Raw genomic sequence first — 26,466 nt, forward strand, 5'->3', positions numbered from 1 at the left:
TGTAACTGCTTTTCCATTTTTGTGCTCTCACCACAGATCAGTAAATGACTAGCAGCCTTCCTTAATCATCTTTGCAAGAATTCCCATTGCTCCTCGTCACTTTGGATGCTTGCTTTTTGTGACGTTTGCTTTTGGTAAAGATGCAGTATCATCTTCTGAGTCAAAAGGTCATAAGCACTCCTAACACTTTAAAGCGAAGGAGGACTTCACTGGCAGCCAGGCCTCTGTCCTGCAAAGTGGGGCGCCCGCAGTTAAACCCTTAGAGTTTCAGGAGAGTCTGAAATCACAGATTGCAGTCTTCGGTCGAAATGTCCTTAACACAGAATTCCTGGAATTCATCTTCGATTATTTCCTCCAAGGAAAGTACCATATCTTTTTGACTCATGACTTCAAACAGCAAATTTTCATTTCTTCTAGACCGACTGTTGATCCCTCTTACACACAGCTGGTATTGTTCTCCTGAGCTCGTTAAAACTGCGACTAAAAATATTATTTAAACAAAAGAAGATCTTAAAATTGAAATGCATGATTTTTTTTCTCTTTAAACTCTTCTTTATTAAAAAAAAAAACAAAACTTTTTTTTTTTTAATCGTTTCATGCAATTTTAAGAGTATGTTCTGGAACTTCAATTGGCAACAACCTAAGTTATACGTTCAGTTAATTACAAGACGTGGGCTTCTTTTATAACAAAAACCTTGAATATCTTACCATGATATTTTGATTATGGAGTGTATACTGCATCATTTTTACCTGAAATTTTGCAAGTTTCCTTTGCTCAATGGTTTATTTATATTTTTTAAATGAAACCAGAAAGAAGGAAGTTTAATAACTGCTTGTAGCCATGTCGATTCACCGTATTAAACTCTTCTTGCTTTGATTTTTGGATAGTGTTACCTTACTGTTCAAATAGAAATGCTACTAAATAGATCAGCCAAGCCTGTGAACTCATTCATGCTTTGAACTAGATAATTAGACACTGTGTTAGTTAGTCCTAGGCTGAGAAGTGAGCTGAGAAGTCAGGACGAGACAATATTAGAAATCAATTAAGAATTACTTACGGAGAGACATTCAGAAATGGCCTGAGGAGAGCCTCTTCAGAAAGGGATGAGGAAGGTGTATCTGAGCACCTGGGCCCCCCAAGTTCTTCAGCACTGTTCTGCTCGGGACTGTGACACGAAAGCATTTTTCAGATGGACATGCAAAATGCAGTAGAGCTGTGGGTTTTTTCTCTTTGCATGGGTTTCATGAATGGTACCACCCTTAATAATCACCAGATTTCTGCCCTTTGTCTATACTTGCCAAGTTCAATTAAGGACCAGCTAACAAAATCATTCTCAGAGAAAGTTTAGCTGCTCTGCTGGCAGCTCAGTTTACTTCCTAGGACCTCATGCAGTGTCTTTTCATATACATATTCCACAGAGAATCCTAGATTTACGATGAAGAATAAGTCTGCAAGCCTGAATTTTTGGAAGGTCCATGTTTTATTACTTAGGTGATTCAGACTTGTAGTCAGGAGGTGGAGTAGTGAGCTGTATTCGAAGAGGCTCAGTAATGGACTAGAGCAAAATGAAAATGGTGACAACACCCAATTTTTTAATTGGAAACATTAAAGGAAAACATACCCACCTGGAGGCAGAGTAATAGGAATTTGAGCGCATTTTAGTGATGTATTTAATTACTCGGCTTCATACAGTGTACCGGGGGAGAGTTATTTCATATTATTAGTTATAGTGGATAATATATAAAGTACTTAGTCTCCCCTGCTTTGGGGATTGGGATGTTATAAGGGGAATTAAGATACAATGCACTCAAGTATCTAAAACACAATTTTAGACTTAAAATTAGTTTAAGTGAGGGCGCTTGGTTTGCAGTCACTGTTTAAGTGGATTTAGTTCAATATCCATTAGTCTGAAAAACTTGGCTGCATCATTGAATGGGAGCAAAATGAAATAAAGGCCAACGGAAAAAGTATGTGCTCTGAAAACAGGATTGTGAAATGTGGATTTCAGCCGTTACCTAGAAATACCTCACATAAATGCATTATTAGGAAAAGCTTGAATTATTATTGTATTTTTGACATATTGTGCAACCATAAGGGTGGGACATTACTAAAACATCTGTATGGTGGTTTTTTCAAAGTAAATGGAACCAGAGTGATAAAATCTCAGAAACTGTGAATTTTTAAGAGGAGGAAAAGATGTGTCTGCATTGTCTTCAGTACTGCTGTATATTTCTCTCCTCCATTGTGTCCTCTGTAAACTATCAATTCAAGAAGATTCGTATTGTTAATTCAGAATCATTCTTCTCCCTCCCCACTAAGTGGTCAGACTGACATGTCAGGGGATTGGCTTGAATAGCCTTCAGTGGGCTATCCATCTTACAGAAAAATGGGTGGCTCTGTGGAAAGTATACTCTGAGTCATTTTATTTTCCCCTTCCACAAATATTTGTCATCATTTTAGACAATTAAGTTGTCCTCTGGAACTGCTACTTACCAGAACAACCTAATGAAGCAAGGATTGTGAATATTTTCTCATTTCCTCAAAACTATTAAAAGTCTAAAAGTACTAATTGAGTTTTAATGGTTTAAAATCCTGGAATCCATAAAGACTTGCTTCTTTTTTCTTCCTTTTTTTTTTTTCTTTTTCTTTTTCTAATTAACTTGTAATTTTCTGGGCATCTTGTTTGGCTCAGCACCCCCTCCTGTTTTTGATATGCATTAAAATCTCCAACCCTTTAGGACTTCTATCCGATTTAACAATTAATAATTAGAAAAGCTCCCTTTCTAATGATGTCCTCATCTGGGACATCATTTGTTGGCTGATTGATTCTGAACTACTTTTAACTTTTCAAGTTAAGTATTCATGGCACATCTGTGTGATCATTTCACTGTGGCTTCTTGACTAATAGCATCAAACTGAGATTACTTGGCTTGCTAATGTTGATGTCTTTCTGTGGGAAGGGAATTGGAACACATCATTTGCCTCCTACTAAAATCTTGTCTTCCCCCCTTCTCCATCTTTGGCCACAGCTCTTCCATTCTTACCCTCCTGCTGTATCGGGCATCCCCCCTATGATTCCGCCCACTGGCCCTTTTGGTTCACTGCAAGGAGCATTTCAGCCGAAGGTAAGAAACTACATCGAAAACACACCTACGTACTTGTAAGTGGAGCCTGGGGCTGGGGCTAGGCAGGTAGCTTCCCATCCTCTTACCTGCCAGGGACTCATTTTTCCATCCAAATTGACCATCAATATTAGAGTGTGAATATTTTCTCCTAGTCCATTTAGGTTTAAAACTCAGCCAGAATTTAATTTTTAACCTGTGCTACCCATGTCATCTCAGTTGAACTAGGATTTCTTGTGCTCTGTAAAATATACAGGGAAAAAAAAATATATATATATATATATTTTTTTTTTTTCCCCCCCAACCCCCACCCTACCAAGATTGTGGACATAAGCTTCTGGTCAGGAATTGTATGAAATGTCGGATAAGCCTCCCACCCCGCTGTCAGGGTCACACTTCCCAAGGTCAAGACTGCCATCCTCGTGTGAGATGAAGTAGCCTTTCACCCTTTATGATAACTGAATTCTTTTCTACCTAGCCAGAGATACGCTCCTCCACTTGGGCTAGAGTTATCTCCGAGGGCCAAAATTAAGGCGTTAACTCTCAGAACACTCTACCTTTTTGTGACTTTACATCTACCACGGCCGATACTTGATTCTCATGCCAAAAAAGCGAAATGTACTTCTCATGTTAGCAACCATTCTCAGATTGTAAAGTAGGAAATTGCGCTGTGTGATTTTGGTTTTCTTTTATTCCCGTCTCATTTCAAAGCTAAAACACAAATTTTGGGCCAGAGCCTCCCAGGATGAGCACATAATATACTAACAAAGGCATGCTGCCCTAAAATTAGAAAAGAGGGAAAAAATTAAGCATCGGGGGTGGGATGGCCGCACCTTAGAAATCACAGGGACCTGCATGGAATCGCAGCTCCTGTGCCCAGTTAGACCTCCTCAGGCCTTGAGGATGGCCGGTCTCAACACCTCCTATCTGGGGATAAAATGATGGTGGTTTTTAAACTCCTTCTGCCATCAGCTCTTTACTACCCTCTCAGTCCCTGGTCTGTCCCCTCTAGGTTGCAGGAAATCTCTGGTGCATCCCCAACCAGACTGGTAGGTCACTTACTAAATTAGACTATTTCCCTTACTCACAATTATCCAATCACACAGAAAACTACATCTGGGCAAGAAAGTGTCTCTCCTGGTGTTGAAATAGGCCTTTCCAGGCCATCTTACTGATTGAATATGTAGATTGCAGTTCATTAGCGGAGTTCTTCATATGTATGCAAATCAGGCTGTTAGCAACTCCAGCTTAATTGTTAGCTGTACTTTTCGTTCTTCCATTCTTTCTTTTCCCCCCTGCGCCCTTCTCCTCGTAGGCGAGCTTGGTGCCTAAACTCAGCAGGCTCTTTTTTCCACACGAGTCAACTTCCTGGTGTGAAGGGATTCATAGAAGTTGTGGTTTCTTAAATCAAATACCTGGTGAAAAATACTCTAAATCCTCTACCCACTAGGAAGTAGTGCCTTGTGCCTCCAGTGGGCTTTTCGTTGTTGTTAATTCAAAGGACAAAAGCCTACAGATAAGGTTGTTATCATTGATGATATTTAAGAATGGTGTTGGGAATGGGAAAGATGGTGCAGAATTACTTTAGAAATCACTTAACAGTAGGTCTGTGTGGTCCCCAAATTAGGTTCTCTTGTCCCATTCCCACCACTGCTAATGAGTAATTACTGAGTGTAATTCCTTGTTACCGTCTGCCAGTTAAAATTGAGAGTTAGCTTAATGTCTGTAAAACACGTTCAGTGATTCTGATGGGAAGCACCTGATAGAGCAGATTATAATGATGTTCACTTAAGCATTTCTTGGAAGGTTTGGTGATAAAGCAAAAAACCCACAATGACAGGGCTGTCAGGAGCTCGGTAGAAGATGGATTTCAGGGGCGGGCTCGTATGTACGTCTCGCCTCTCTCTGCCTGGAGATGCCATTGCTGGAGAGGGCAGGCTCTGGTCAGGGTCCCCTGGGGAAACAGGGAGCGGGGTCCTCACGAAGAGCATATGTGGTCACGGAGGAAAATGGATCCGTTAACTCTTGTATTCCAGAAAGAAACAAACAAAAAAGGGACGTTTGAACTCTGTCATTTAGAACGAAAGGAAGACCTTGCTTTCGTGTCCCGTGTTATATGCTTCCTAAGCTGTGGTCTAATTAATTTGTAGACGTCCAACCCAATCGATGTTGCTGCCCGACCTGGGACGGTCCCACATACTCTTCTCCAGAAGGACCCGAGGGTAAGTGCAAGGTCAGGCTGGGTCTCGGGTAACACAGAAGGTGGCATCTCCCCAGGACAGCCAGCCCAGGCTTCACACCTTCCTCAGCCCAGCCGAACAGCTGCTGCCTTAGCTCTTCCTTCTAGTTTATGGAAGATGCTAGTTACTCTTAGAAAACAGAATCTCCCTTGCGGCCACGTGACACCAGGGCAATGACTTACCACGGGACAGAGGGAGAGCTTACGGTCTAAGCCCAGGAGTCCGACACTCTGAGCTTGCGTAGTTTCCACTCAACCAGCCTTCTCTGTCTCCATCTCCTGAAATTTCTCTCACATGCCAAAGAAACAGCTGTAAAATGTTTTGAATGGAAAGGCGCTACGCGCTTTTCTTCCTGGAGCTCATTGTACTACACAGCTCTTCCGGCCACTCTACTTGTAATGTGGTATGGACCCTTTTGTCCATACCACATGGACAAAAGGGTCCATACCACATTATCTGGAGCTGAATAAAATATCCATTATGATTTGGTTGTGTTATTTAGTCATAACGCAGACCAACTCTCAAAAAGAATTTGAAGTTACACAGTAGATATAATCTTGTCTCATTGATTGTTATTCATCTTCATAGTAAATGGGAAAAAAAAAATGATTACCTTTTACAATATTGTCTTTTTCCCTGGATAAGGGCAGTCGGAAATTGATAACCAGAATTAGGTAGATGTGTCAAATGACTCAACTGTGTAAGTATTTGTATGATGTTTAGTGAACTTCTTTAAAACGTCTTATACCTCTAAGTGATGTACAGTCATCAGATTAAGGATAATTATTAAAGATAGCCTATTTCTACTGTGTGTCTGGAAAGGACACTTCTCCTTAATTATCATTAGTATCCAGTCTTTCAAGTCCATGGTCTGAAGGCCCTTCTCCCTTAGACCCACGCGGTGAGGTTTGGAAGGGCTGCTCTAAGACAGTGAAACTCCTGAGATGTGTAATGGGAGCAAATCGTGTTGCCAGAGGGCAAATCACTATTGATTAAACTTGTCCGGGGGGGCTTGTCAGCGTAGATGTACCAAGGCTTGTGAGGTGGGGGAGGGGCGCTTGGCACTTTTGATAGTGTGAAAATGGGTTAATTATTCTCTAAAAGGGCTTCATTTAAAAGTAAAATTCTAACATTTTAATTTCCCCTCCTAATGAAGCACTACAAATTTGTTAATTAGAGCAATTGTTTGAGTGACAGGCATGTAACCAAGTTGTCATTTTCTCTTCACAGTTGACAGATCCTTTCAGACCTATGTTAAGGGTAAGCAAGCTTCTTCTAGAACTGTTTTGCAATCCCTGTTTGACTCCCGGAGGGTTAAAAATACAATTACAAGGAAACAAGCCACAGAAGCACTGGAGTAAAATGTTGGAACGACAGTGGTCAGGTTTTTCAGAGAGTGCGATTGAAAATGGCCTAAATGGTTTATGCTTTGAGCATTGGAGGACGCCAGGCCATGGAGATAAAGCGAACAGATAAAATTCAACTGAGTCAGATTCTCTTGTTAGTTCTGGCAAAAGGTTTGACTTGTGGAAAACTTAAGGGAAAGACTTAAGCTATAGGCTGAAATTAGGATTCCACTGAGCTCTACCATTTCTCTTGCACCTACAAAATACATATCCGGGTCTGTTTATTTTGGCTGGTGGCTGCCTCTTTCTGCACTAAGTCACAGCCATTCGACCTTTTCCTCTGGTGCAGAAAAGAGCTACTAGAAGGGGCTTCCCTGGTGGCGCAGTGGTTGAGAATCCGCCTGCCAATGCAGGGGACATGGGTTCAAATCCTGGTCCGGGAAGATCCCATATGCCACGGAGCAACTAAGCCCGTGTGCCACAGCTACTGAGTCTGCTCTCTAGAGACCGTGAGCCACAACTACTGAGCCCACGTGCCACAACTACTGAAGCCTATGCACCACAACAAAGAGCAGCCCCCTCTCACCACAACTAGAGAAAAGCCTGTGCGCAGCAACAAAGACCCAATGCAGTCAAAAATAAGTAAATTTATATTAAAAGAAAAAGAAAAAGAGCTACTAGAAGTATTGGTTTGTCTTGAGAGGTCTGGAGCATGGCCAGCAAATGTCCTCTGAATAAATGCTGACTTCCTTGGTGTATGTGGGGAGCGGTGAGGGGGGGGGGATGATGGATGGTTGGATGGAAGATGGATGGATAGTAGACTTCTCTACTTAAACCCTTTCTGGTGCATATAATCAGATAATTCAGTTTCTCCAAAGGGGGAGAAAGGAGGATGGTGTCATCACTTAGGCGATTTCAAATGACCCGTAATTTCATTACAAGAGAACTGAACCCAAACTTGGATTTAAGTATATATTTCAGAAGCAGCTCCTTAATATAGAAACCGGAAGTGTCTGTCCTTTGCCGGTGTAGGAATGGGGCAGTGTTTCTTCTCATCCATCGGGTTGTTATGGAGCTCATGTTCGGAGCTTACGGGTGGATTACGTAGCAGGAATACAAGTGAAGTGGCACGACGTGGTCCCTGCCCCCCAGGTAGTGAGACAGAGCTCACAGCTACTCCGCAGCTTAGAAAGCAAAGACGTGAACTAGTTTGAGAGACAGGGGTTGATGCCCTCCCAGAGGGCAGGGCAGGCACTCACTCTGTAGAGGCCTAGAGAGGAGAAAGGAGTGAGTTCTCCTCTCTGTTTCTTTTTTCACTTAGAAATGAACCGTGCCACCCAGCACGAATATGGGCAGTTGACTCTTGTGGGAACTGGGCTTCAGTAAAAATGTGGTGGGTTTCTTTGTTCCACTTTGGGGTTTAAAAAAAAAACCCCAGTGTTGGGGGAGGTGACACAGGTTCTGTCCCCTCTCTTGCTTTCGAACTGGTTCACGGACATGCACTAATTAGTTCTTCTGAGCAGCCAGTTCGCATTACGGCCTGGCCATGCTTGTTCAGTAGGGCTTCAGTCCACCAGGCCTGCCAGCTGGCGCCAGAAAAGAGAGAGAGAGGGGGCACAAAGTGGGATTCAGGCTTTGCCACGTTATCCTTGGTAACCAGGGGAGGTCCTCCTCGGGGCTGGTTTTCAGAGGAGTAGCTGCCGGCTCGGGCTCCCGTGGCAGGGGAGGTACAGCCCACTGGGGCTCTCTCCGGCCCGGGCACCGGACTGCTGCTGAGAGAAGGCACTTGGAGGGGACAAAGCATCTCGTTTCGTGGAAAACGCCTCTGCAGCTAGAATCTGCTGAAAGCTTTGGGGAGATTGAAGGGGGTTTTCTCGGACAGTCCTCCTTCTGACCACGTCGCTCTGTCTTGTTGCAGAAGCCAGGGAAATGGTGCGCTGTGCACGTCCACATCGCCTGGCAGACCTACCACCACCAGCAGAAAGTCAAGGTCAGTCTTGCCCTCCTGGCCTCGGGGAGGGGCGCCCACCTGCGGGCGAGTGACCTCCCGATTGAGGAGGCCTGGAAACAGATTCTAAAGTCCCACCGGCAGGCAGGCAGGCAGGGTCAGGTATCTCTTGGAAAAGCTATTTGGCAATCTTGCTGTTAGTTAGGGAGATCACCAGCAAATAGCAAAACAGAAGCAAACTGGTAACATCCTGATGTTTTGTTTTGTTTTTTTAAATGATTTTGTCATCTTATTGATCCAAAGGGCCTCTATAGATTAAATCCTAAAATAAAGGTTTGGGGAATCTAATTATAGTGACAAGTATTAGTATGGAACATACTTAGTATCTAGGAAGAGCTGTACATGAAAAGTTTTCTTTCTGTAAGAATTGGTACATTCTTTTTTCCCCCCCACCAAGCATTTAGAAAAAAATTTTTTTTCCTCTTCCATTATGCTTTATTACAGGGTATTGAATATAGTTCCCTGTGCTATACAGTAGGACCTTCTTGTTCTTTTCGTTTTATGGCTTTGGAAAAAAAGATCGTTTATGGCCAATATGTTATTCATTTAGGCCTATATGATGATTCCATTAGCAATTCATATTATTAAAAATTCCTCTTCTAGAAGCGGTATTTGGTTTACAATGACCTATCCCCACTCTCCTTCGTCCTCCTGATGACCAATGCCAGAGGTCAGACTACAGTCAGTGCTTGTCAGAACCGCCATCTGGCTGGTTACCTTACCTATCCTTGGGAGATTTTTCTTTTTTGTCTGTACTTTCATCATATAGATGAATACATTGCATGTATTACCAGGGCTTTATGATGAAATAGAAAACAGATGAAGAACTTCTGCAGATGACCAGATACGGCATCACTGGTCAACTTAGGGACCAAACTAACTGACAAGTCCAGATTTTACAGTCTGAGTAACTATACCAATCAAGTAATTCCAATACACTTCCGCTGGAATCCATATTTTCATGAACAAGCTTTTAGTCCTGACAGCATTCGGGGGCCATCATCAGAATAGAAAAAGAGGGAGGGAGAGCTAGTCATCCCAGAATTTTTTTTTTTAATGGTTGAACAATTTTTTAAAAACCTACCTAGTTAGAAATTAAAAAGCCACCCTCAGTGAATGAGGTCACTAAGGTATCTTGCTTTGGTACCAAATACCTGCTGTTTGTCAGAATATCCCGTCGGTGGGTTTTGCTCACCTTGACGTTAGTGTTAGGCGAGGCTTTATTAGAAACCTCTTGGTTTAGCTTCATTAGAAAACGCATGTGCTCTGAAGAGCTATAACTAGATTTTGATGGTTAGTTCAATTCACTTTTGTTCTGGATGATGTGGTTAGCGGAACGGTGGGTAAATCACGTCCTCCTGGTAACTCGTTTGGTTAAAAGCGATGAAGGATGGCATAGGTGCCACTTTAGCATCTTCCTTTCCACAAGCGTGTCCCCAGTGACTCAGAGGTTCATTATCCCAATTCAATTAGGAAGACCTCTTGCACAGGAGATAGCTGTTCATCTTCCCTTTCCGGCAAATTCTTTGTAATCCCCAAGCTCCATTTTGCTTCACGGACCTAAGTTGTGGTTAATGGAACTGTGCTGTGTACCGTGCAGTATTAGCACTAAATAATTTGGCAACCAAATTAAAGGAGGCACTCAAAACGTTTTTATAGATTCATAGTGGATTAGCAGCTTTGTTTGGGGGGTTGGCTATTACTTGATAGTGGGACTTTCATGAGAGAATTCCCTGTAGGTTTGAGCAGAAATTGCATGGTCCCCTTTCTCTGTAATGTTCATTTACTCGTTCTTTTAGCCACTCACCAGATACTTCTTGGGAGAGGCCCCTGCTCGCAGGTTCTTACTGCTGCAGGCTCAGGGCATGCCTCTGTCCCGGTGTCTAGTTGCTCAGAGTTCAGTAGTGAGGATTGGCGAGTGTGGAAAAAATGGTGAACGTGTGATCTGCTTCCTGGGGTGTTGCTGCCAGCCTGAAGGTTTCAGGTGGTTTTCATCCTACCTGGGAAGGATGGGTGAGTGGGATTGCAGGATGGTGTAGGGTTCAGTGCTAGGTGATGGCAAACCCCTCTTGTCTCTGACTCCCGCACAAGTTAGATCACATGTCTCCTTGTTGGCGTTACTGTGTGACAGGACAAGGATTTACGTGTGGCAGAACACGAGGGGGTTGGAGGGGGAGTGGGGCCAAACGGACAGAGAACATCTGACGAGCCTAAGAGATGGGAAAGGCGAGGTCGGAAACCGAGGAAGGGCCGTGAAGGACTGGGAGCCCGGAGAGCTTGAGAGGAGGGGGCAAGGGAAGGGAGATCCGGAGCCTCGGCCCCAGGCCCAGGTCGAGGGTCGGCGCTCATCGGGGGCGGTGTGAGGCCAATGCCGAGAAGGCTGTTGAGAATCGAGAAGGTGGGGCAGTTTGTAAACCATGCCGTAGGAGAGGCTGCCAGCCTCCGGAGTGAGGCCAGGAGGAGCAACGAGGAGGAAGGTGATGAGCTGGTCCCTACAGCCTCAGAGGAAGCTGAGCTGACAGGTTAGCGCAAGGGTGGGTAAACAGATGGTAGCTGATGGCAAGGAATTCACAGCAAGAGGCGTTCTGGAAGGTTTACTGGCCTGGCCTGATCTCTTCCTCAGCTAACTGGGAGTGTAGCAGGCACAGTAAAAAAGCCCCCATTAGTAAAATTAATATCCCTACTTCGTTTGTGTTTCTTTAAAAATATGTAACAACGATCGTTTGAAAATTAGCTTGTAGGCATGCAAATATTTCTTTATAACTTTCAGCTACTAACGTACTGTGATCTATTAGAGCATGGCAAAGAGTCATTAAACAATTAATTTACACAGCAGAGTATTCATCGCAGAATCCCTAATAAAATGAGCTTTAAGATACTATCATTTAAAAACTTGCTGAAAGGAGCCTTTGCAGCAAATCATAAACGACTTGGGAATGGTGATGGTTTCAGTAACTGGGACGTGGTTCTGTGCCTCAGACCCCTGTAACCTCAGAGACCGAACCCGAGTTTTGCCCCTTGACATTCCTGCTATGAACGGCGGGCCCCGCTTTTCTGGCATTGGAGGGTGAAATGGTTTGTGGGTTGCTGTGTTCTCACAGCGTTTGTAAACTTGGACCTGACGAGGGCTCAGGGCCCGAGTTCATCGTGTTGACTCTCTCGGTCTCAGGCTCCTCCTATTAATGTTTTTCTTCCCTGCTGTTTCTCTTGGGGTGCCATCCTTTCCTCCCCCCTTGCTGCTGTAGAAACAGATGCAGTCAGACCCACACAAGCTGGACTTTGGCCTGAAGCCCGAGTTCCTGAGCCGTCCTCCGGGTCCCAGCCTCTTTGGAGCCATCCACCACCCCCATGACCTGGCACGGCCTTCAACTTTGTTCTCTGCCGCTGGTGAGTTCAGAGGGGCGAGCTGGGAAATGTAGTTCTCAGGTAGCTAGATAAGTTATATCTGAGCTCTCGGCCGCCTGAAAACTATGACGTATGTCAGTTTGCAAGGCAGTATCACAGCGCATCTCGGGAGATGGGCCCTTCTCCATGGATGCGCCCCCTTCCACGAAAGAAGGGAAAAGACCATCTCTCCGTTCGGGGGCTCATGTTGCTTCGGCTCATTATTTGCTTCTCTATTAAACCACTATAACTCACAAGCATGTCAAATGCTATTGAAAAAGATCTGAGAGCTCGCAAGGGCTAATCGGGAGGAGACAATGCCAGGAATTGTGTAAGGATGCGGCTGCTCTCACTGTCCCTGCCCACAGAGCACTCGGTGGCCTCACACAATGATGCTCGGTCACGCCGTGCGTGAGGGTCTGAGGATAAAGAAATACAATTAAAGTAGTTGCCGGCGGTGTGGTCTGTGACGGGGAGGGTGAATTGGTTGGTTGCCGGTCTTCTCTATTACAGGACTTAACATTCTTGCCTGGTTGGTTGTAACGATGCAGGAAATTTAGGGGCCAGCGTGTAAAACCCCCAACAGGTCTATTCATTAACCTCTGAGAAGACACACTTCCAAGTGCCTCGTGCATGTGCCGGAGTGGGTCCCTGATCATCACTGCATCAGGTAACCCGCCCAGTCCTGCTCTGGGACCGTACAGACAAAGGCAGTGGCCGTCAGGGGCATTAGGTGGACGAGAGCAGCCCTACCGGTATCAAAGTTTCCTCAACATTCAGTCTTTTCTAAAATCACCTTCAGCGCACAGTGCCTGGCACATGGGCTCCACTGGGTACAGCTCATACAGGACAACGCCGAGCTCATTCTGGTGACAGGCGCCACGACTTCCTACCCACTGTGCGGCGTAGAATTTATTCTTCTGGACATAAGTGTTCAAGGGGGTCCCTGTTTCTAGTCCACCTGCCACCTTCCCAGGCTTTTATTCGAGACTTGTTTTTGGCGGACCTGAGGCTCATCCATTCGGGAAGCAAGGAGCACCCGCACTGCAAGCAATCACCATTCTACTGGCCTTGTCGCCAGAGTAAGGGCGAGCGGCGCTGTCTTGAGGGTAGATGGAATTTGCTAAGGTCTCAGGTTTCTCTCTGTCAGTTCCATCTAGGGATGTGTTTGAAGTCTTCGTTACCATGGCACCTAGGCTCTCAGACAGGGCTACATGAAGAGCAATTTTTGGAGAGAAATAGATTTCTCCCTGGCTTCCATCTGAGCCAAGCAGATGAACTGGCTTCTTTTGCTTCGATAATTCCTGAACTGCGAGGCACCCCTGGGGGCCCTGCGCCGAGCGAAGCTGCGATCCTCATCGAAGCATTCATTAGCTTGTACTACACAGTGTGCAGCCACATTTTTATTGAGCTGGCAACGCTGTTCACACCTAATGAATGTGCTGGGCTGTATTTGCCCTGTGGAGGTGGTGTCATTTTTGCACTTTCTGGGTGGAGAAGAAGTCACCCTATAGGGCTGAACAGATAACTCCTCAGGTGCCTTCCGATGCTGAGATGCTGTGGCTCTGACAGATAGATGTTCTCCTATACTGTGTGGCTTCCTCCACACCCCAGGCCCACAGGGCCCTTCCAGGCTGGGGAATAAAAAACGCCAAACATAAATTAATAGGGTGTTGAAGGGACAACCCTCCTTCACTTAATTTATGTTCCTGAAGGAATCTGTATTCGTTTCTACGAACTCAGTCAAAATGCACGGGATTCTTGGAATAGGGGTTCTTGGAATAGTTTTAATTATTGGTAAATCCATTCAGTCCCTGTTTATACTTCTATTCTGGAAGGTAGTCTTTTCCAGTGTAAGCAATATCAGATTTTTCCCCAAATGGTGAAACTTTTAACTGGTAAGTATGATTTACGCATACTTGTTAAATTCAACCGCTTCCATCTTGCTGTTGGGCACTAGCGCCTGAAATAACGAAGGGGACGTCTTTAGATGACCTTGGCCAATCTCTTGTCTAGAGCCCGGAGAACCTGCCTTCTCAGCTGTCAGCTGCACGTCAGCAAGCCAGGCGGATGCCCTAAGTTTTTGGAAAGAGTGTCCTTCCCTAATTCACAGGTGCACGCACTCTGTCTCTCTCTTCCTTCAAGAAAAGGATTTGAGGCATCCTACGGAAATACATACTGTTCACGGCCAAAGTAGAGGAAGAAATGTGGATAAAGGGGAAAACCTAAGGAAAGACGAGCACTAAGGTAGACCGGAGTTCCCTGGTGGGCAAGGTGAAGACCAATAGAGACGATTTAGGATTTATCAGTGTCCAGAAGCAAGTGAATAAACTAGCTTTTCCCGGCACTGAAGATAGATACGGAGGACTTCATTTCCAACAACCTGATGTAACTCACAGTGAGTTTCGTAGGGTCGGGCTTTATAATCTCCTTCAATGCGGGTCCGTGACGGCTAACACATCCCCAGGAAAAGAGATTCCGCAAAGGCCCAAGCGGTGCAGCCCAGAGACACAGCTTCGTGACGGCCGCTCCTACACCCGGATTAGACAGTGTTTCTCAGAGTGAAAGTCTTGCCCCCAGAGATGTCTCTGAAGAAAGTAGCCCATGGCCAGATGTTGCCCTTTTAGAGGCTGAGAGAACATAGTCACAGCTCCTACTCCTTCAGTAAAAGAACCTTGCTTCACGTTTTTTACCCGGCATTTCTCTCCAAGCTTACTTGGTTACAGAACTCCCTGCCCCACTGGCATTGTTTTTCCATGTTTCCAGTGCTGTGTGTCAGCCCTGAGAGAACCATAATTCAAAAAGAGTCATGCACCACAATGTTCACTGCAGCTCTATTTACAGTAGCCAGGACATGGAAGCAACCTAAGTGTCTGTCCATCGACAGATGAACGGATAAAGAAGATGTGGCACATATATACAATGGAATATTACTCAGCCATAAAGAGAAATGAAACTGAGTTATTTGTAGTGAGGTGGGTGGACCTAGAGTCTGTCGTACAGAGTGAAGTAAGTCAGAAAGAGAAAAACAAATACCATATGCTAACACATATATATGGAATCTAAAAAAATGGTTCTGAAGACCCTAGGGGCAGGACAGGAATAAAGACGCAGACATAGAGAATGGACTTGAGGACACGGGGAGGGGGAAGGGTAAGCTGGGACTAAGTGAGAGAGTGGCATAGACATATATACACGACCAAACGTAAAATAGATAGCTAGTGGGAAGCAGCCGCGTAGCACAGGGAGATCAGCTCGGTGCTTTGTGACCACCTAGAGGGGTGGGATAGGGAGGAGGGGTGGGATAGGGAGACGCAAGAGGGAGGAGATGTGGGGACATATGTACATGTATAGCTGATTCACTTTGTTACACAGCAGAAACTCAAACCATTGTAAAGCAATTATACTCCAATAAAGATGTTTAAAAAAAAAAAAAGTAATACCTCTCTTTGGTGGTGGCCAGCCCAGCCCAGCCAGCAAAAAGGAAAGGGGGTGATTTATTTTCTGCCTCCTGATAAGCACGTTTCTCTTTCCCCGGGTGTTGCCTGGACGGACGTCAGCTATGTTCTTTCTTTAACGTGCTCTCTCCTGGGGTCCTTTGGTGACCGGGAGCCAGTGGCATTGTCGAAGTTGCCTTCCTCTGAAATCTAACTCCATTATGTTTGACTTAACAGGTGCTGCACACCCAACCGGGACCCCTTTTGGGCCACCGCCTCATCACAGCAACTTCCTTAACCCTGCTGCTCACCTCGGTGAGTTGCCCATCAGCGACAGGCAGCGACGTGTGTATCTCAGAAAAACCTTTGTTCACTGCGCTCCTGCTACGCTTCCTGCTAAGTGGGCCACAGTCCCAGATAAGTCCCTTACTGCTTTAGGTGGTGGTGATCCTGTAGAACTCTGAACCCCCACCGTCCATCTCCAGGATTTCAGCACCTCTCATACCGTGTTCTTCAAGTAGTCGATCTGTGCGCGGTAGTGGTTGTGTGTAGACTTGCTGAGGGGGTGCGGTGGGTGAAAGCCATGCCGTGGAACCCCAGGGCATCCATGTTTACAGCAGCCTGTCCCTGCCCCTTGGAGAAGATGGGATGGTGAGCTCTTGCCCACATAAAGGCACCCATGGAGGTGGAAAGAAGGACATGATGTTATGAAGAGACAGCATCCATTACTTTTTAATCCCTTCACATTTCACAACCCTATTATTTCTCTTCCTAGTAAAGGTGCATTTACTTGTGGCCTTTATTTATTTGATGCTTCCAGCACGTCACAAGCAGATGCAGGCAGTGGTGTAGGATACGTGTGCCCTCGGGACTTCATTCAGAGATGGACTTTAAGCTGCCATCGTACTTCTGGTCTATGAGAGCCTACACGGCACATTCTGGGAAGAGGGGAGACAGGCAGGGAGGCATCTGAGCATACTGTGGCTTGAGCAGTGTTCCCCACCCAGCAAGAGAGAAAGGGGGCAAAATGCATAGTTCTGGAAAACAGCTTTCATAAATATTTTGCTAACCCCATGCCCAAATGCAAAAGGATGAAAACCCTTTGCATAATCTGGCGGGAGAAGTGGGACAGGTCAGGTCTGAGTATAAATGGGGCAAGGATCCCCCACTGCCTTCCCAGCTCCCAGGAAGCTCTTGTCTTCCTCACTCAGTGGAGTCCTGCAACCATGTCTTTCTTCCCAATCTTGTCTGCAGAGCCTTTTAATCGGCCGTCTACGTTCACTGGCCTGACAGCAGTTGGTGGCAATGCCTTCGGGGGACTTGGAAATCCTTCAGTTAGTGAGTACCCTCTAACTTTTTAAAATCTGCCTTAAATTATTTATCTACTCTGATCTGTCTGTGGCTCAAGACCTTTCTAGGTAAAAGGGAACCAACCACGCTCTTGGGAAACAAACTTAGGTGATATCATTGCAAAAGCAGGCCTAATCATTGGAGTTAGGTCTAAACCAACGTTTTTAAGGCTAGCCCGCAGTTGATATATGTTCCTGAGGGTCAGGAAAGGTAGTGTAGTCAATTGAACTCCAGAGAGTTTGCTGAAGTTCACAGTTTCATCCATATTCCATCTCTACTATCCCACATTTTAGCCACAGCTCCCATTAGACGTGAAGACAACTTTTAAATTTCATTTCATCTGGCTTTAGCAGGAGTGAGAAAACGCACTGAAGAACAGGAAGGCAGTGCAGGCTCAGGACCGTCAGGAGAGGGCAACACTTGGTGCTGCATAATCCAGGAAGACTGTGTCGTTTTCCACTGCTCAATCTGTCTAAAGTAGGAAGGGCTCCTGTTCTAAACATGCTTTAGCCACTGAATCCCAGCTTGTTTTCTTTCGTGCCTTCCATACGTCATGGCCTCCGGCTACAGGAGACTTACAGTGCAGCTTGAAGCCGCCGTCACGGTTCCATATAGCGTGGAGACCATATGTGTCTGTCTGGATCAGGACCCTGTCTGGTCTCTGCTGACTGTAGTTCTGGTCGCTAAGGTTGTGGACGGGGGCAGCAGTCATATTAGCAGGGTCGTGGTGGGCAGAGGATAACCATGAATGCTGCTCTGAACTGAGCTACTGACCTAGGTCACACCCCTCTGCGTGTGCCAGATAGGCGTGACTAGCTGATCCCCATACCTGTTGGGTCCCTTTCCTTTTTAATCGACCCCTCCTGCCCCTTTGCCTTTGGTTAAAAAAAAAAGAGAAAAAGCTGTGAGCTTACTTACCTCTCCAGTGTAGGACAAGTTCCTCTAATGAATCTGTTAATCTCCTTTCCTTTTCCAGCTCCCAATAATATGTATTCATTTTAACTCTGAATGCTGTTAAAAGTTTTTTGGTAAGTACCTTCATTACAGCAGATTATATAATTTCTCTGAAACCTTTTTGTTCTCCACTTCACCATTTCAGCACCCAACTCAGTGTTCGGCCACAAGGATGGCCCCAGTGTGCAGAACTTTAGCAATCCTCACGAGCCCTGGAACCGGCTGCACCGAACGCCTCCGTCGTTCCCGACCCCTCCGCCCTGGCTGAAGCCAGGGGAGCTGGAGCGTAGCGCGTCCGCTGCAGCTCATGACAGAGATAGAGATGTAGATAAACGAGACTCATCCGTTAGTAAAGATGACAAAGAAAGGTACGCAAAGAACCCGCTCTCGAGTCCCAATGGGGGAGCCCGCTCTGGGCCAAGTACTGGCCACCCACCCTCCCCAGCCCAGCCTCGTGCTTCAGCTGTAGCCTCGGCCCATCATGCAGCCGGGGTGGTGTCCCCCCCGCCCCCCCCCCCCTCGCCTGGCCCTTCAGTGCATCGTGACCACAGGCCAGCATCACAGTTCTGTATCCAGTACAGAGCAAGTGAATCCTGACTCACGAGCAGCTCCACACTCAAGGTCCCCGTGAGCATTAGTCTCTCCAAACATAAATCTCTCTCAAAAAGGTAGCAAGATGGAGCCTGGACCAGAAGACACACACAGCATGAATCAACACCATCTTTGCTTTCAAGTTCGTGCAGTCCATTGACTCATCCATAGGTTTTTTGCTCTCTCTCTGCTCTCTCTCTCTCCCTTTTTTGTTTTCTTTTAGAAAGTCATGTTTCCATTGTCTCATTGCATTTCTCTCGAATTTTGTTCAAACTCAAATCCTGGGCTCACAGATAACTGATAAAATTTTGCTAACCCAGATTTAGGGAAACCTCACCAAGCAGTTTGGGTTTGGGTTTTGTTTTGCCAGTGGATAATTAATTTTACTAACCATTTGTATCTCCATACGTGGTAACCCATGCCTAAAAAAGAATTAGCCTTCAAGAGGGAAATGTCTTATAGTTATTTTTTCTGAAGAATGTTATAAGCATTCTTGACAAAGCATACTCCCTTTTTCCCCCTTTCTTTAGGGTATTTTCATTTTGAATGAACTAGCAAGGAATACACAAGATATGCTTGACAGAAAATACCTAATAACACTTTCCTTTTGCTATTTAAATCTCAAATACGATCCAAATCTTTAGTTTTCCTTTACTGTGTATATTGTGTGTGTGTATGTGTGTATACATATGTACGTGTTTCCTAGGGATTTAAAAGAATTCAAGTTTGCAGGTTTTAAATGCAGCAGATTAAGTAGACCATCATAGGCCATCATGCCAACTGATTTCTTTCTTATAAAAGACGACGACAAATTTTTCCTTCAGGACAGCATGGTAAAAATCTCTTAGCCAATGGGAGGACCGTTTATGACATGCAGCTCTGAGCTGTAAACTGCCACAGTGAGGTGCGTCTGGACCCAGCAGCCCCTAGACCAGGAGCTCTCTGGATGGTCTGTCAGCGAAGAGAAGGCAGGATATGGCAGCAAACCTTGCCCCGCTTTTGTTGATGCAGCCAAAAATGGCCTTTTAGATGAAAGTCAGGAAACTTAAATAAAATTACACTCTTTATTCTTACCTTTTTTTTTTTTTTTTTTTTGCGGTACGCGGGCCCCTCACTGTTGTGGCCTCTCCCGTTGTGGAGCACAGGCTCCGGACGCACAGGCTCAGCGGCCATGGCTCACAGGCCCAGCCGCTCCGCGGCATGTGGGATCTTCCGGGATCTTCCCGGACCGGGGCACAGAACCCGTGTCCCCTGCGTCGGCAGGCGGACTCTCAACCACTGCGCCACCAGGGAAGCCTTATTCTTACCTTTTAAAGATGCTCTTCCTTCTTAGCCTTTGCATGTTGGCTAGAAACAAAACTGGTAGGGGAAACGTCCTTAATTTCTCCCCCGGGGCCCCCTTGCCTTCTGAGCTACCCAGGCTTCCTGCTTCCCTCTTCACCTTTGCCAGGTCTGTCTCGGGTGGTCTCTAAAACACACCGGGTTCCTGCCTGGTCCGGCCTCTTCACATTTTACCGTATTGTCCTCTGTCGCTTTGCATTTTGTGCCCCGTACTCTTAAGTCCCCACCCAAGACAGGCCTCTCAGCTTCTCCTTCCACATTTCCATTCACAGATGGAACTTGTTCCCAACCTGTCCCTTGAGGTTTTGTGTCTCTGGACCCACTTTTCCTTCTGGCTTTCCTCTATCAATCTTCTCAACAGATTATGGCTTTCTTCTCCTTCCTAATGCAGAGGTGCTTTTTGCACCCCCAGAATCCAGAAACTGTGGTTTCCCTTTTAACCCCCTCGGTGCTGCCTCTTGGAGGCCGCCCTGTATCTGCCCGCTTTTCTCTGAAACCAGCCCTCTGTCCCGACCTCGGGACGGAGATGTTCCCATAATCTCCCCGTTACTCTCCTCCCACTGGCTCTGAACTGCAACATTGGAAGGAAGGTTTGGGGCTCTTAAAACTTGATTCTTGACACTAAAAGATCCTGAGACTCTAGGCAGACGGGCTGTGTGGTCCCATCACTGACGTACTGACCACGCTGGTCCGTTCAGGTTTGTGAAAGCTCTCCCTCCCTGGCCTGTGCCTCTTACACACCGAGCGTCATTCCCCCCCTCAGACGCTCCCAACCCCGTCATCCCTAGCACTTCACCCCCTCGAGCTTCCTCTAAAATCTAGGCCAGTCAGGTCACGGTGGCTGGTCACCCTGCCCACGAAGGGCACGTGCGGCTGCCCGGGGGACCGTGGGGGCCAGAGCCCCGCACGGCCTCTTCCCGCCATCTCATTGGCAGCCCCTGGCCGGCCGGCAGCCCATCTCATTTGCCTCCTGGTGTCTCCTCCTCAGGGAAAGCGTCGAGAAGAGACACTCCAGCCACCCTTCACCAGCACCCGTCCTCCCGGGGAGCACCCTGGGGCACGGCCGCAGCTCCACCGAACAGATCAGGGCTCATTTGAGCACCGAGGCTCGTGAGAAAGACAAATCCAAAGACAGGGAGAGAGAACACTCGGAATCCCGCAAGGACCTGGGCGCCGACGAGCACAAGGCGAAGGAGGGCCCGCTGCCCGAGAAGGACGGCCACGGCCATGGCCACGAGGGCCGCGGCGCGGGCGAGGAAGCCAAGCAGCTAGCCCGGGTGCCGTCGCCCTACGCGCGCGTGCCCGCCAGCGACAGCGCCAGGCCGGGCAGCGCCGCCAGCCGCGAGGCCGAGCCGCGCAAGGGCGAGCCGGCCTACGAGAACCCCAAGAAGAGCGCCGAGGTCAAGGTGAAGGAGGAGCGCAAAGAAGACCACGACCTGCCTGCCGAGGCCCCTCAGAGCCACCGGTCCTCGGAGCCGCCGCCGCCACCGCCGCCGCCCAGCTCCTCGGCCAGCGTGCACCCGGGGCCCTTGGCCTCCATGCCCATGACCGTGGGGGTGACGGGCATACACCCCATGAACAGCATCAGCAGCCTGGACAGGACTCGCATGATGACGCCTTTCATGGGCATCAGCCCCATCCCGGGCGGAGAGCGCTTCCCGTATCCTCCTTTCCACTGGGACCCCATCCGGGACCCGTTGAGGGACCCCTACCGGGAACTTGACATTCACCGGAGAGACCCGCTGGGCAGGGACTTCCTGCTGAGGAGCGACCCTCTGCACCGTCTCTCGGCCCCCCGGCTGTACGAAGCCGACCGCTCCTTCAGGGACCGGGAGCCCCATGACTACCACCACCATCACCACCACCACCCGCTGTCGGTGGACGCGCGGCGGGAGCACGAGCGCGGGGCGCACCTGGACGAGCGTGAGCGCCTGCACGTGCTCCGCGAGGACTACGAGCACCCGCGGCTCCACGCCGTGCACCCCGCCTCCCTGGACGGACACCTGCCGCACCCCGGCCTCATCGCGCCCGGCCTGCCCAGCATGCACTACCCACGCATCAGCCCCACCGCGGGCCACCAGAACGGACTGCTCAACAAGACGCCCCCGACGGCGGCGCTCAGCGCGCCTCCGCCGCTCATCTCCACGCTGGGGGGCCGCCCCGTGTCCCCCCGGAGGACTACCCCTCTGTCCGCAGAGATCAGGGAGCGGCCGCCCTCCCACACGCTGAAGGACATCGAAGCCCGGTAAGGAGAGGACGGGACGCGAAGAGGACGAAGAGAGCCCGCGGCCGCAGGCGCCAGACTCGAGAGAGTGCGCAGGCAGAGGTCCCGCGTCTCGACCGACACAGACGGGGCGGGGGGAGCCCCCAGCACTTCCCCTTGTAAAAAGTGTATAGACTCAGTGCAGATTTTGAGATGTTTTTGTATATTCTATGTTGAAATTTTTCAGATCTTTTAGCCGATTCGTACGTTCTCACGTCTCCCCACTCTTTTGGTTTCTCGTATAAAACTTTTCGATTCGAACCAAAACAGTGAAGATGTCAACACACATAACGCGGGGGGGGGCGGGCGGGGGTAGGAGACAACAGTCCACACAATCCATCGTGCAGAGGGTCTTTCAGATGAGAAGGGAAGGCTGTGTACATAGTTATGTAAAAAAAAAAAAAAAAAGATGGCTTCATGAGCTAATGGTTCATATATGCAAAGGGTAAGATGAAAGCTTTACTTTGTACAGATGTAAATAGATAAAGATTAAGTAACATAATACATTAATACTTCTTAAAATGTGCTATTTGCAGACTTTATATCAGTGAGCACAGTCGGCTTCGGCTGTGTTCCCATGTATTGTTCTAGACAGCTAAACCCTTCAACTATGCAATGAATGTTAGGGCTTTTCACAAAAGCCCGCCTAACTCAAAGGAGCCTTTTCAAGTCCATTTACAACATACTTAAGGTCATATTTTCCCTGAACAAGCGCTTATGTGATATGACTCTGTTTTCCTTGCTTGTTATTTCAAACGGAGAAACACCCGATTTTGCAAATTGGACCCCAGGCCGAAACTTTGCATCTGAAGTTGCTGCTTGTGGGCCTTTGGGGGAAGTGGGGAGTGCAGCCCCGGAAAGGTAACCGAGGCCGTGAACAACCAGTGCCAGGGAGGATGGGAGTTGTCAGATGCCAAAATCAGGGGACACAAACAGGCCGCCAGCATCTCGTCACCATCAGTCACGTGATTTCACACACCCCCTCATGTGGGAACCATGCGTTTTTTTAGCGTGTCCTGTTTCCTATCTGTACACACCTCCTCGTTCTGTAATGAGATTCAGTTACACCCAAACAAACAGATCCTGAAAGAAAGCTTCGAGTTTTCTCAGATGATGGATATGTTTTCACTGTATTCAATAACTGAGGAAGTTAAGGTGCATATTTCCTAGCGTGGCTCACCACGTTCCCGTCGGTAATCAAGTCCGGGAGTAGCCGAAACAGGTCAACCTTGTGGGGCCGGGGAGCATTCCAGAGGGTGAAAGGTGGTGGAGAGACGGTCTTGCGTGTGCGTGTGTTTTTGAGTTTGCATCAAATCTGTCTCTTCATGATACTTTTATAATACATTCAGCCTCTTGTCTACATATTTGGAGAGAATATGACTTTACTAGCAAAGAAATACAATATATCTTGTCTACTGGACTGTAAAATATATGTATGAAATAAAATTAGTTCCATTTGGTCTTCTAGTATATTAAAGTGCTATCTGACGTTGTTATCCTGTTTTTGCAAAAAAAAAAAAGTTAACTACAGACCATTGTTTCTAATAAGCAGAGAGATCTATTTTAGTAGTCAACTGAAGGTTTAGTTGTGAGCTTCAGATTTTGTGAATTCCAGATGTTGTGCAGTGTTTTTTTTTTTTAAGACAACAACTAAAAAGGAAAAAAAAAATCCAAGGAATATGTACACTGGAACCGTAGTGGTAGCTTTCAGTATTGTAAAGAGATCGTTCTATACAGACCTTTTTGCTGTTCCTCCTGTATGTAATAAAGTCCTTTCTAGATCCTATGTGAAAAGAAACGTGAAGCGACTGAGTCTCCAGCATGTTCTCATCGGCGGAGCCTTCTTGTGTTATGTAAACTGTGCCATGTTATTAAAAAATGTGAACTAAGCTTCCAGCTGCTTGTTTGTGTGGGATGGCCAACCTTACCATAGTGAAGAAGCCATACTTGCAAGACAGACAGGGCTTTGGAAGAGAAACACCTTGAACCCTTGAGTGACGACGGAAGGCTGACTGCCCTCCCTGACCCACGTAGACACTGCCAGTTAGTTTCTGTAAACGTCTGCCCTCTACCCAATCAGGAATTTTTTTTTTTTTTTTTTTTTTTTTTTTGGTATGTTCTAAGCAAAGTCCTGTAAGTCCTGGGAAGGTGCTTTTAGATTTCGTAGGTGATACATGTGCGGGCTGATTTAGCCAGCACCCTTTGTGTCTCAGGCCTCCTTCAAAACTCAGCATGTGATCTGTCTGCGTTGATGACAGATCTGATCGAGGGCCTTTGCCAGCAGCCGGTGCCTGCCTGTTCTTGCCATTACAACCTGTGGACTCTGTTGTACGTAACTTCAGACTTTCCAGGTATTTTGTTCCTGTCTCTTTCCTGTGTCTCACTAAACTACATGGCGTAACCCTCATCAGCTTGCAGACCTCTCCCTCGTCCTCTGAAATTTGTTTTTTCAAGATGTAAAAATTGTTAGATTTTCTGGTGTCTATATGATGCCATTGTCGTTTGGATGAGATGGTTTGGACGGGTGTCTGAATCCTAACTGGACAAAACAAAAGCAGTCCGGCTTAGCAGGATGCGGGTGGCCGCTGTCGGAGAAGATGGACTGGAAGCGAACAGAAACCAGGGGCTTGGTGTCTGTGCCTGCAGCTCTGCGGGGGGGTTGGGACGGGGGGCTCTGGAAGGCTCCCGACTGGGGGTACTAGGCTCACGGGCTTGGGAATCTGATGCTGGGCTTAAATAAAGGCCCACTTCACTCAGCCCTGCTTTTATGCTGATACCCGGCTCCCAGACTGGAGAAAATAACTTGAAGAAAAACTAGTAGGTTGGAAAACGTGATAAACTGTGTTTTTTCCAAATCAGGCAATTCTCGGGACCTTCCCAAGACTCGCCATCAGCGGGCGTGCCTTGCTATTTCTGGCAGACTGCCCAGCTTTCTCCCGCACATCTATTTCCAGGCTGCCATCTGCAATGTGAGACCGGAAGTTACTGTCAAATCAGTCATGGTATTTAGTCCCCGAGGCTTTATTCCTCTCAACCTTTGCATATTTTCCCTCTAATTACGTTCTGCTCCCCGGCATTGATGGGTACCAGCACCAATTTGATTTCCTGCTCACCTATAGATGCTCTAATTATCTCCACAATCTCTGACTGACAATGATCTTGTTACCTTCTAATGGTACATGACAAGTAAAAGAGCGAATATCATGATGCAATAATTACCATTTCGGATGGATATTCACAACAGTGTTGACTGTTGATCCTTTCTTCTGCCTCAATCAAAGTGGATGAGAGGAAATAAGATATGACTGTCCATGTACATACCTACATAGCATAAACAGACACTGCCTTTAGCCATGCAGCTGTGGGTGCCCAAGGTGTGTGTGTGTATCCGTCCCGAGGAGCAAACTTGGCCTCAGTGCTATTAAATCGGTTGAAGGAAAGGTGACAAAGTGACATGGGCTTTTTCACATATTATCTTTTAAACTTTGCCATCTTTTTTTTTTTTTTCCCGTATGAGTTTCTGAACAATTTCTTAGACATGGGAAGTTTCCTTTCAAGATAATAGGGTTATTTATCAGATAGAAAATAATACCATCAAAGACGGTTCCACACGATGAAATTGCTGGTCTCCTTGAGCACTACAGAAGTACAAAGCTAGTTTGTAGGATCTCACACCAGAACTGCCCGAAGCCTCCAATGGGGAGCTTAGATCAGCAGGCAGGGGGCCTGCAGCCACCCCGGTGCCTTCCGTTCTCAGTGACCTTGAGAAAAACACAGAGCTTGTCTGGAACTGTTTCTTAATGTGTAAGATGAGAACATCTGAATATAACAAGACCTAAAACTGGGCAGGTTGCAAGCCCATCAGAATGGATAGAGTTGCGTGTGCACAGTCCCAGAGCCCATGGAAGTTGTATAGAGAACGGCCCACACAAAAGACAAAGTAACTTTTCCTTTTTACCAACTCAGTGCCAGTGCCACAAGGATTTTTTTAATAAATTTAATAAATTTATTTATTTTTGGCTGTGTTGGGTCTTCGGTGCTGTGCGTGGGCTTTCTCTAGTTGCAGCAAGCGGGGGCTACTCTTCCTTGCGGTGCGCAGGCTTCTCATTGCGGTGGCTTCTCTTGTTGCAGAGCAGGGGCTCTAGGTGCATGGGCTTCAGTAGTTGTGGCACTCGGGCTCAGTAGTTGCGGCTCACAGGTTCTAGAGTGCAGACTCAGTAGTTGTGGCACGTGGGCTCAGTAGTTGTGGCGCATGGGCTTAGTTGCTCCACGGCACGTGGGATCTTCCCGGACCAGAGCTTGAACCCGTGTCCCCTGTATTGGCAGGCGGATTCTTAACCACTGCGCCACCAGGGAAGCCTGTCATGAGGATTCTTTGCCAAAGATTTGCAGACATGGTGGTTCCAGTGTTTCTAACTCACAGGCCTGG

General features: G+C 47.0%; 1 protein-coding gene across 5 annotated transcripts in view; it reads left to right on the plus strand.

Annotated features, from left to right (window-relative positions):
• AUTS2 (activator of transcription and developmental regulator AUTS2) overlaps positions 1-24,463 on the plus strand; it is a 1,116,140-nt gene extending 1,091,677 nt beyond the window's left edge. For all 5 annotated transcript variants that reach the window (XM_089895816.1, XM_089895817.1, XM_089895815.1 and 2 more), the window contains 9 exons: positions 3,031-3,126; positions 5,274-5,345; positions 6,594-6,623; positions 8,628-8,699; positions 11,963-12,104; positions 15,776-15,853; positions 16,793-16,876; positions 17,988-18,210; positions 20,763-24,463. In XM_089895816.1, coding sequence (XP_089751942.1) covers positions 3,031-3,126; positions 5,274-5,345; positions 6,594-6,623; positions 8,628-8,699; positions 11,963-12,104; positions 15,776-15,853; positions 16,793-16,876; positions 17,988-18,210; positions 20,763-22,023 — 2,058 coding nt within the window. In that variant the 3' untranslated portion in view covers positions 22,024-24,463. The remainder of the gene's footprint in view (positions 1-3,030; positions 3,127-5,273; positions 5,346-6,593; positions 6,624-8,627; positions 8,700-11,962; positions 12,105-15,775; positions 15,854-16,792; positions 16,877-17,987; positions 18,211-20,762) is intronic.
• Positions 24,464-26,466: the final 2,003 nt, after the last annotated feature.

This window comes from Delphinapterus leucas, chromosome 15 (assembly GCF_059928025.1).
Source record: "Delphinapterus leucas isolate spDelLeu-1000000601 "Yukka" chromosome 15, BTC_Dleu_Yukka2, whole genome shotgun sequence".
NCBI classification, from domain to species: Eukaryota; Metazoa; Chordata; class Mammalia; order Artiodactyla; family Monodontidae; genus Delphinapterus; species Delphinapterus leucas.